General features: G+C 42.7%; 1 protein-coding gene across 4 annotated transcripts in view; it reads right to left on the bottom strand.

Moving 5' to 3' along the window:
- ephb2b (eph receptor B2b) overlaps window positions 1-12,232 on the bottom strand; it is a 137,199-nt gene that overhangs the window by 32,862 nt on the left and 92,105 nt on the right. For all 4 annotated transcript variants that reach the window (XM_080460965.1, XM_080460964.1, XM_080460966.1 and 1 more), the window contains exons 4-5: window positions 8,936-9,091; window positions 4,573-4,908 (exon numbers count right to left, since the gene is read on the bottom strand). In XM_080460965.1, the coding sequence (XP_080317091.1) occupies window positions 4,573-4,908; window positions 8,936-9,091 (492 nt within the window). The remainder of the gene's footprint in view (window positions 1-4,572; window positions 4,909-8,935; window positions 9,092-12,232) is intronic.

Below are 12,232 nucleotides of genomic sequence, written 5' to 3'. Positions count from 1 at the left end.
TGAAAAAGTGCTTAAGCATATTAACTGGTAAATTCATCACACAAGACCTCACATGTCCAGGCACAAACATTAATATAGAAATATAATCTGGTCTTTTTATTTTGAGGTTTTTAACACGACATCTTAACTCCAATTCAATGCAAATAGTAGCCGAATACAACACAATCTAGCTCAAACAAAACTACAAGAACAATATTTTCATTTACTAGTGTGATACGTTGGTCGTATCATGAACACAACAGACGATATTTGCCCCTGAAGAATAGAGTGAAAGTTTCTTTAACATCACAATAGGTAAAACCTAATATTGCACTCCCCAGCATTTTGCCTTTCCTCTCCTAACCTGAGTGTTTGATCAGTCATCGCTAATGAAGCTGAGCAGATAATATTCTCAGCCAGAGCTAATAATAATAATAATAATAATAAAAAAAAAAAACATCCTCACCACAACAAAGGAAGATGAATCAACCGACACACTGGGCCTTTGTCTATTTGTATAGTTTGATAAATGATCTTGACTTCCTTTTGCAAAATAGTAGAATAGAGGGCTAAATGAGAAAATCAAATCAAATCAACACCAACAAATCTTCACAGGCACAAATAGAAATACAGCCACTAAAACTGCAATACTCTAAAAATCTTAAATGCAATGTCGAAAGCTGATATTTCTTTGCTGTAGAACTAAATGTGCACATGGTTAGTGTCTATTTGACCTCTCAGTCCTCTCCCGCTGGTAGTGGCTATAAAAATGCAAGTCTTGGTTCACTTAAGTGAAGCATGGACCCCTCACTGGGGCAGCATGGTGTCACAGTGGTTAGTACTTTCACCTCACAGAAAGGCGGTTCCACGTTTGAATCTTTGCTTCTTTACGGCCTCCTCCAGCAACCCAAAGACATGTTTGTTTGGTTATCAGTGACTGTAATTGAACCACAAGTGATTGTGTCTATTTGTGTTAGCTCTGTGATAGACTGGCAATCTGTCCAGAATGTATCCCACCAATCGCTCATTGTAAGCTGCGACAGGCTCAAGCTGCACGCCTGAAACTGTTTATAGAAGATGAATGGACAGCTGTGCTGCTGAGGCATTGTTATAGATTTTCCGAATGAGGATCTGGGTCTCAAGATCCTGAACGATCCTCAGCATTTGAGGTAAAAATGTACGTTAGTGTTGCTTCAGTGGGAGAAATATTTGGAAGTAACTCAATGGCTAGTGTGTTTGCAGCAGCACATGCTTCTTTATAAATAGCTGTTAACAATATCTACCTTTTTTTTCTTCAGAAAAAATGTGACTGAGACCTGTAGAATTTATTATACCGACAACTATAACTTATGGCAAATAAGAGCACATTTGTTGTGGACTATTACAAGAGACGGATTAATACAGATTTGCTCCAAGAAGTATTTTCGGAATGAAAAGCATGCGCTTACTTCAAAGAAACTACAGTTCTTACAAAAGAAAGAAAATCACAGCCCAGCAATGCAGCCAATGAATGTAGATGTTTTCCAGGCTTTTTGTATGAATGAAAGAGCTCAATGGCAAAGAGGAATAAGCTGCATTAGACCTTGAATACACAAGAAAAACTTTCCAATTAATTCTTGTCCTTGGTGCTTTTGACACTGCCATCCATTGTCTAATTGATTTTAGTAGCAATAATACTGAACTGCGGACATAAGACTCAAACACTATAATGTGAAGAATCAATGCCATCGTGTGCACACTGGTTTATCACCAACTAATTCACTTCTCACACACATTAAAATCACTGTCACACCTAAAAATCAAGCAATCCTTAACCTAAAACATCCCAATAGCCAAATTGCCGTCTCACTCCTCACTTTTCATTAAATGTAACATAACAGGAACATTTTATAGACACAGCAAAGCTACAGTAGGAGGCTTAAGAGTGACTCATTATTGTAAAAAGGCTCACTGGCACATTTTCAAGGCTTCTGCGTGCTCCGCACAATACAAGTTTTGGAGAATTAGTCATATGCTCATAAAAGGAGCTCAAACGCCATTCAGCACGGCATTTGCTTTTGTGTGGCATTACAGTGTGTAATCAAGCGCCACACTTTCCAGGGCAATCACTTCCTTTATCACAGAGGAACCGTCGCCAACCACCTACAGAGTGGGAGGATAAGCTCTGTGGGTAATAGAGTGTGGTGGGTGCTTGATTGGGTATGGAGAGTGAGAAGTTTTGCTCCCGTTCTCCCCACCCCTTCCACCTTTCACGCCAACAAGTCATATCCGAGGAGGCAGCCATCCAACCGCAAAAAAAAAAGAAAAAAAAAAAAGACATGCTTTTATGCCACTCATTTTAGATTAACTCATTTATTGTCTTCATTCATAGAGCGCTCCAGCCTGTGGCCCCGAGCAAGTTAACTAAGTGACTGATTAACATGCACACAAGTATACAAAATTTCATAAACTGTGCCTTTTGTTTTTCTCCGTCTCATGCTCTCGTTGGCGATGTATGAGGCCGGCACGGAACTGCCTGAGGTAATTAGGGTTGACATGATGTTTATGTAACCTCCAAGCCTCACAAACCAGATGCAATTATGGGCTCCTGGTCCCTGTGACCCGGGCTCGGTAGCGTAGCACCACAAAGCTCCAACGCCGCGTCCCAGGGGGGAGCAGGGTGATGCCTGACGGGGGGGCGTGGGGGAAGGAAGGTGGGAATGTGTAGTTTGGGAGGGGGAGGGGGGGCGAGAAAGAGTTGAGCCCTTTTCACAGCTCCCTCTGACGGGAGCTCTCGCTGCCTAATCCAAAGTGACGGGCACTTCAGTGGAGAGGGCGTGCAGCCCCCCCAATTTCCGCCGGGTCCCCTCTGCAGAAGCGGAGAAGCCAAGGATTGGGGTGGCAGACTTATTGTGGCCCAATGAGACAGAGTGGGGCAGGGGCCTCATTACAACGCTTAACTGCACTCACAGGCCCTCATTAACCCGCCACACCAGTGACTCAAATCAAAACAGACAATAGAAAGAGGTCGGCGTGTGAATAGAGGCCTTCATTTTAGTGTGACATTGTGTTTCAGCATTGTGATCATTTATGGCTGTTTTAAGCTAATATATCCGTGTAAATCTTTAAATTTGCAACAGCATATCAGCTCATGTAAAGAAATCAGTTTCATGTTTCATGTTTCATCTCCCTCGTATATAATCTCTGTTCAGCAGCCTCGGTGTCAGCCTCTCAACATTTGGGATTTCCAGAAAGCGAAACTGTAGTTGAACAAAGTTACACAAATAACACAAGCACACTAACACAGTGCTCTGGGTGGCTCAGAGTATAAGACTGTTTTCTGTGCCGGGGGGATGGATGATGAGATATGACAGGACACTTAAGTGTGTTGCCAATGGGATGCAAAGCCCGAGCAAAGATAAAGTCCAGCTTGTATCCCTTCATCCCCGCTTCCCCAAACCCCCTCTTCCCGCCCGTCAGTGCTCGGGGGAGCGAAGCTTAGCACACCAAATGATGCGTTTCATAGAGACAATTAAAGAGCAAATCAATGCTGCTGACTCGGTGAAACAATTAGAGACGTGGCCGTCGACCTCAGCCATGATCACAGAGTGGAACGCATGCAAAGGTGGAGTAACTGCAGGAGGGAGGCTCGAGAAGATTTAACCATTCAAGTACTTTAAGAAGCTCATGAACGTTGCAAAGTTACGCCACTTTATCTTAGTCCAGAATTGATTTACTTACTCACTTTCAATTTTGGTTGACTTTGATTCGATAAACCTAGGTACTGACCTACAGCAAATCAGAGATAAAAAAAAACAAAATACATATACTGTACATCCTTTTATGCATGCTTCTAATGGCATCAGGAAATAGAAGCTAAAAGCTAACCATACATCTTGTTTTTGTGGCATTTATGTGCATGCGAGATCTAAAAGAGAAGTGAAATGATAGAATGTGGATGCAATCTATCATTTAACCTCCATGGGAATTTGCAAACCACTTTTCGGTATAGTTGATCGTCGTTTTAAATCCTGCTGCACTTCTCTTGCTTGTTGTTGTATGTGATGATAGGAGCCTCATTAAATGTCTGAAAATACTTTTTTTTTGTTGTATCTCATCTGGGACGGCCAAAAGTGACAGTTTCGGATTTTATCAAGATGTGTCAGACTTAAAATAATGTGAAATATGAACTGCACATATCTCTTTCTAATAACCCGAAATTACGTAACTCAAGAGCCAAGGGAGCAGATGAGTGTAAATCTGTGATCACTGAACAGATCATGAAGTGGAGAGACAGCAGCAAAGCTGCTCGCAGCTCCCCAGTCTGAAATACATGGTGATGAGTTCTCCCACTGTTAGGACCAGCGGGCCATCACACTCTGTCTGTCACATCATCCACGGTACTCTCCTTCCCATTTTACGGCCCTTCATCTACATACATCACCATACAGGTGAGGGAAGACCGACTCGAGAGGAGAGGAGAGGAGAGGAGAGGAGAGGAGAGGAGAGGAGAGGAGAGGAGAGGAGAGGAGAGGAGAGGAGAGGAGAGGAGAGGAGAGGAGAGATCCACATGGGGAATGTGAAGTGCAAAGAAAGACAGATGGGCCCACTTACCAGCCTGGTTAGTGGTAATGTTGACTGAGGCGTACTGAGGAGAGTAGGGGCTCTGATCTGACACTCCGTTGACAGCCTGCACCTCGAACGTGTACTGCGTGTGGGCCAACAGGTCACTAATGTACACCCGGGGTTCTGTCAGCCCCAGCTGACGGGGTAAAAACTGCACGTTGTCCCCGCAGCGGGTGCAGCCTCCCCGTCCTCCGCCGCAGCTTTTGCAGATGATGTTGAAGACCACGTCCTCGCGGCCCCCTGAATCGCGAGGAGGCATCCACTCCAGCATCACAGACGTTTCATTCACGCTGGAAATCACATTTTGCGGCGCTGATGGGACGGCTGGAAAAGACACGGGGGAGATTGTGAGTTAATCCAGAAACAGACAAACATAAAGTGGAAGTCCTTTGATCAAAATGGTGCACGTCGAAATGGATGCTCACAAATGCAGTTATATACTTACACAGTCAAATCCATTACCTGTAAATGATGCATTCTTAGAAAGGAAGGTAATGGTGTACCAAGGCCATCATAAAAATAGGTGTGAGGTCTGTACGAAAAACAACTCAATTTTTCCACTAAATTACAGTGAATTAGTTTGACGTTACTCAATGAAGACAAACAGTATCTTTCTAACACCCATTGCTTTTTTCAGTGTTACAACAATCGGAGGAAACAGATCTCTATATTCCTATATCCACCACCCGTAACAAGCCGAAGTTAGCCTGGCTAATCTAGTAGTCAGAAATAATCTACATTGGAGATTGTCAAGCTGGAGACCTGTACCCATCTGTACCCGAGATTGTCAAGAGTTCGACGTGTATATGTCAAATAAACTCATGAGACACTATCTCGAATCTACAGCACACTTCGCATTTATTTGAAGGCTCCGTATTGTGTGTTCGTGCGAGTGGCTATGTCCTCCACTGTTTGGCTTCACTTTAATGTTTTATCAGTCACAGGAGAAGGAGCCAGCAGCCTTTGTTTGTCTTGGAGACAATCTTTGATGGTTCCAAGTGAAAAATGGTTGAAGGTCTAGATCAGGGGTGTCAAACTCAGATCCTCGTGGGCCACAGCCCTGCACGTTTTCAATGTCTCCCTCCCCTGAATGTCCTGATGGTTCATCACCACATTCAGCACAAAGCCAGATAACGAGCTGCTCATTGCAATCAGCTGTGTTGAAGCTGGGAGACATGCAAAACGTGCAGGGCTGCGGCCCTCGAGGCCTGGAGTTCGACACGTGTGGTCTAGATGGTCTAGATTTCACATTATGTGTAAAAATGTATAATTTTCAAGCATGCTTGCAGTGGTTAGCACTTTGGCACTCTTAACCAGAGGTACCTGGTTCAAGTCCAGGGTGGCTTGGGCTTTCTGTACGGAATTTGCATGTTTTCCATTGGCATGTGTTGGTTTTCTTCAGGTGCTCCTGTTTTGTCAAAACATGCATTTAAGGCTAAATGGTGACTCCAAACCTGCCCAGTGTGAATATCAGTGTGTGAGAGACTGACTGTGATAGACTGCCAACCTGTCCAGGGTGTAACCCTGCCTTCCACTATAATGAGCTGGGATCTGCTCTAACCCACCACAACCATAGGTTTCATACAGATAGGTGGATGGGTGTTTGAAGGTTATAATTCGATATGATGACATTTATTAAAACAATATAGAAAATCTGGCCCTCATCATCATTTTGAAACATCTCTCGACAAGACAAAAATGGAATATCTCAATAGTTGGAACAACAATCTGAAACGGCCTTCCAGGAAAATGACTCAGTTACTGATTTAGATAAATGAATCAATGGTATCTGCACGTTCATGTGAAATCAGGAGATAATGTGGGAGGAAGGTGCAGCTGTAGTAGAGACATAAAGTCCAGAGAGAGAGAGAGAGAGAGAGCGAGAGCGAGAGCGAGAGCGAGAGAGAGAGAGAGAGAGAGAGAGAGAGAGAGGGGGGCTGACAAAGATTTACGAGTCAACAGTACATCAGGCTTTAACACAGGAGACTGTTGTTCAGATTCTGTTTCCAATAACTTTCCATAACCTTAACCATGTGTTTCTTTATTGATGACGACGCCCCCCTGCCTTTAACAAAGCAGTCACTGCAACCTAAAACTCAATGTTTCCCAAACATCAACTTGTTCCCTACTTGTTTTAAAACAAAACATTATCTTTTCCAAAAACTCTTATTCTTACTCAGAGCTTATTGTAAAAAAAAATTTTTCATCATATATCTAACCGCACCCTGATCCTGTAACTGTTGAATTATTCTTTCAGTTGTGTTTTTGATGGTTGTTTTTCAGATGAATGCAGCTTTTGATGTACCGTAGTTGTATCTTCACCGAGGGGAATACAGATTAAGCTTCAAACTTGGTACCGTAAATAAACTCTGCCTTTTCTCTATTAATGCACAATGAAAAATAACTAAAGCAGAACATTTGACATTCATTTTTATGTGGTGTGAAAGCTTTCAAAGTGCAGATATGTGCATCACACCAGAAATGTTTCAAGATGTCATCCCAGGACATATTTTGACATTTCCCATTCAGAAAACAATGCGATTGAACACTGAAACATGTAATTCTTCGAACCCCGTGTTGGTTTTTCTTGTGGTAAAATTTCAGACGGAAGGATCATGAAATACGGCTGTCACTCACAGGAACCAAGACGTCAAGGACAGTTTACCTATCGGTACGTATTCTGCAGCACGGCTGTAATTTTGGGATGGAAGTTGCGCCGCGTCCTTGATGACGTGGAGGGCATAATTACAATCTCCGCTCAAATAACCTCTATGCAGGAAGACGGGAAAATCCGCAGGCTCGCAACGACGCTAGAACCTCTTTGAGGTCTGAGCTGAGTTGCGCTCCGAGCTGGCACTGCCTCTTCCCTCGGGATGCCCGCTCCCTCTCTTTTATTTCTAACGCCGGTGTCCGCTTTGTCAAGTGTTTTCTTAGCATCTATTCTTGACAGTTTTCTCATGGACCGTCGTATAGAGTTACTGCAGCGGAGAGAAACCTACTGTTTCTCTTATTGAGATATTCTTAGCAGCTCGGCACTACAGCGTGGAAACTTTCCACATGGTGCTACATGTTGAGTGACAGGCCAAACAAACAAACAATGGGGAGTGTTTATCTTTTACAGGCATGTGCACCTAATTATGGCCGACGTATCCTCCAGGACTAATGAGATAAACAATTCCACTCCGCCCACTACATCCTAAATCTGAATCGATCACTTCTTATTTAACCTCCTTTTAATTGGCAGCAATTAACAGATCTCCGGCTCTGGAAGAAAGCCCACTGGAGTGCCCTTCTTGGTGTCTCTCATACAAGGAAGCATTACTCCGCCTTGGCATCTTCTTCCTAGGGAGGAGCACTTCGACCCCCCCCCTCCATTAGCTGGCGGGCCACTCTGATGGGCCCATTCCCTTGCTTTAATCAGGCCGGGCCCTGCTGCGCTTAATACGGGTGACGTGACGCTGCTGCTTTCTCATTCACAACAGCTGCTCAACTCCCAGAGCCAGGCTTATGCAAATCTCTTTTGTTGGAGACCATCAAATCTTTTCCCTCCTCTCTGCCTTTCAACAGGCAGAGTGGGAGAGTGAGGAAAAAACACTACTCAAACACTGAAAGGGGATTCTTTTTTTTTTTTCCTTCCCTCTATTCTCACTCACCCCCATTTTGTTTTAGTTAGACCACACTCTTTGCACTGATTCTCTGCCTCTCTCCTACACACCCCTTTTCCATTTCCCTTTAAATCCCCACTTCTTCATTTCTTTCGACATGTCTATCCCCTCACACTTCACCCCTCCCGCACTCACTTTTGCTTCGGTCTGTCCTTCCGTCTGTCTCTCCCTTTCTGTCTCTCTCTCTCTCGCTCTCTCTCTCTCTCCCTCTCTCTCTCCCTCTCTCTCTCCCAACCTCGGTGTCAGTCTCAAATTCAAATTCAAATTGAAACAGCTTCATTGGCATGACAAGAGAGAGTCTCGCCTCGGTTCATTCTCCGAGGCGGCCCCTTCACAAAGCTACGCGCCCTGGCCCAGTAACCTCTGGTCTGGGCTGGAGCATGGACTGTGTGATGTTGAGGCGGGGCAGCCGAGCCTTGTGTGTGTCGGGTCAGATCCGTGGACAGCCACACTATGAGCATGTCAGCTTCACGTTCATGTGAGGGACGGCTCTGACAGGCTTTCTCTGTTTGGAGTTACACAGCCGAACCACTGTCCTTTGATCCCAGGGCTCTTCTGCTTGCGGGTGTGAGATGTCGTCGCACCAAAGAGTTCATATAGGAAACCGCAGAGTGTCTATTCACGTCTGTGTGCAATGTGTGATGGTCTTCAATGCTCACGAATAATAACGCTCGCACGATACGTACTTGTGCACGGCATCTGGAGGGGATCTGAGTCGGTGCGGTAGTATCCGTTGCGGCAAACGCAGTTTATGGCACCTTCACTGGTGGTACGGCTGTTGATGGGACACTGCATGCAGGACTCATCTCCCTGTGTCGGCTTGAAAGATCCTGAAGAACAAGCTGAGGAAGACAAGAAGGAAAGAATGAGGATTTTGGACAGAAATACATACAAAAAAACTTTTAAAAAGCTGAGCAAGTGTGTCTTTTTTTTTTTTTTGTGCATCAAACATTTCGCTGTATTAATTATTTTACCACTGGGAGCACTTTGGAGTACTGCAGTGTGTATTTAACCAATACAATTACTAAGGTAACTCAAAATAACTAATCATGCTTTGTTTCTAATATGATTATAGCCTAATAAAAAAAACAAAAAACAATTTGATTTAGAAAGCAACAGTTAGTAGCTATGGAGTTTTAACCTCACAGAAAAGGAGGACAAACAAAATCAGTTGCAAGTTGAGGTGAAGAAACGTGATTCAGAACCGTCATTGGAGTATTTTAGGAGACCTACATAACAAAAGAAAAGGGTGTTCAATACATTTTCAGCAAGTTGCAAATGGCACATGCTTTCTTTTTTGTTCATGTATGTGATTTTTCTTGTTCTTTGTTTTTCCTGTCCACGGTTTAAACTGCATTTTATGTATGGAAGATTCAGTATTTATAAACATGACACAATTTTTTCTGTGTTTACGCTTGAATGAAAAAACATTTCAAAGGTGAACATTGATGGAAGAAAATGGAAGAGCATCGATTTTGCCCACACAGTGACAGGAAATGTAATTTCTTAGCAACTACCAAAAAGTCTACATATTGAATTTCACTTTCATTTTGTAATAATATAGCAATATTGAAGGAATATGTAGTAAATGAAAGGCTATAGATGTAGTAGTCTCACTGCCGTCGACACACCAATAAAAACAAATGTCCTCATGGTTTTCTTTAAGCTTGCCTTTGCATATGGTTTTTAAGCTTACTGTGCTGATTTCAACTCTTTGTGACTCAGTGAAAAGTGTGTATATATATATATATATATATATTAATACACACACACACTGGCTGACTTGTGCTGAGGCTATCTGTATACACTGTGTCATACAACAGACAAGTGACCACAGTTCCGGGCACATACACAGGACACTATGCCGACATGAATATGTATCAGCACAACACAGAAATACGCACACTCGCTCAGCATTGCATGTGAGCATCTGGCTGCAGATAGGGCAACAATGCAACTTGTAAGTTTGCTTTGAATTATTCACTGTGCTGTAGTTGCCTGAGAAATCTCTGAAGTGCCCTGCTTTCTGTTAAGAGCCCTTTTAAGGGCCCCCCTTTCTGGAGAACCTGGAAGGAGCGCTGCATTCATCACACAGACAACGATGAATGCGCACACACGCACACACTGACGCACGCGCGTACACACACACACACACACACAGCAGCTGCCATTAAATTCTGCATTTGTGCATCTGACTGTGTGCGAGTGAATCACAAGCTGTACACGGGGTGAATCCGTTTGTGTCTGCCAGTCAGTGCTGTGATAAACAAACCAACATGGCCGTCTCTGAAATCCCTTTATCCTCCCCTCTCCACTCACATTCTCCCTAAACCTTGGCTGCTAAAAAAAAAAATAATATTAAAACCCCTTTTTCTCTCCAGCATTTGCACCTGCACTATGTCAAGAGCTTTCCTTGTATCTTGGGCCAAAAATGGTTTTGCTTCAGGTAATCCTGCTCCCACCTGCCTCGCCGATAGAGGAGAAAATACTGAGGTGCTGGGAGTAGAGCAACATAAAACATTCACACAAGGGACCCACAACATCTCTGAAGCAGAAACTCCTCAGGCTTCTCACTGCTGCTGTCTTTCTTTTGTACCTGCAAAATTAATCTTAAGCTTGGTGGAGGTTTTTCCTTCAATCTGAAGTGTCTTTTTCTCATATAATAGCATTATTAAGTCAAACAAGTTTCAGTTTATGTATGCACTAATTACTTGCTTTTTTTTTTTTTATTATTTAAAAACCATCTGTTTCATATTGGGAACAATGTTCTGCTGTTTTTATACCGGTTTCTGAAAACTTACTTTACATGACTGCATTCTTTTTACACCGTGAAGTAATGATAAGGAAAAAAAAACCAAAATGTAGTCATTATTTCATTCTGGCACTGAGTTGGCAATTACAGCTCCACTGTAACATCTGGAGTCGGGCAACATCAGCAGCTGCAACTCCCATTTAATGGAGGTCAAAGCACAACACAGAATTAGTCCGGGTCCAATCCCAATGTTTGTATTAGAGAGACACATTGCTGTACTCGGAAACCCTGTAGGCCACAGATTAATGTTCTTTTCCCTTTTTTTGCGAGTCAAAGTCGATTCACCATCACCGTTTAAATCATCATCCTACAACTCTGACAGATGCACTTTATGAAACAGACAGTGGCTGACATATTGTATGCTTAAGACGCGCTGTGACAGTGATGTAAATCGCAGTCTGCGCCGACATAAACGATGAATTACAATGCCTATGATGGAAAATGAAAAATGTTCTGTCATTTCCCCCCCATCTTAATCTTTGTAATACTTTTTTTTTCTTTCTTTTAAACAGTACTGTACATCTACTGTATGCTGATTTTATAAATGACTGGCTGTTGGAAAAGACTGTATTAAAAAATTCATCTGAACAACAATAATAAGGACACAATAAGAGAGGATAAAAGCAGAGATTTAAAAAAAACCAACACAATTATTCAAGAAGTGGGGGAAATGTGTATTGGTGGGAAGGCATATTTATTGATGTCCATGTTCACTTGATGACACAGTGGTCACAAGTGGGTGGCCCTGGCTTCACTTTTTAACTTTGCTCTACTTTATTCGTTCCATCTAAAAAACATTTGCACCATGTACGTTGAGTCTAGTGTCAGCCACTTAATCATGATGCCTGCGAATGTCGGAATCTTTAGGATATTTTTTAGGCTCTGCTGTGGATGCTGTTCTTCATCAAATCTAACAGCTACACCTTTTGAGGGTGAAAACCAATCTGTAAGTGCCTTGAAAACGTTTTTTTTTTATTGTTTTTAATGATTTCAATGATGTTCTATGGCTGAAAAAAAAAGTCTGAATAATTAAACTATACTGCTTGATGAGAGTCAAAACCTTCATGACTATAATTTGCTGGTTGTAATATTATGTCAGTGTTGTTGTCTTAAGCACAGCTGAGGAGAGATTCTTTAAACCACCCAAATGATAAGCGCACCCTAATTAATA

Source organism: Lipophrys pholis (genome assembly GCF_963383615.2).
Source record: "Lipophrys pholis genome assembly, chromosome: 4".
Taxonomy (NCBI): domain Eukaryota; kingdom Metazoa; phylum Chordata; class Actinopteri; order Blenniiformes; family Blenniidae; genus Lipophrys; species Lipophrys pholis.
Note: the sequence above shows the minus strand (reverse complement) of the source record. Positions and strands in the feature narration are given on the sequence as shown.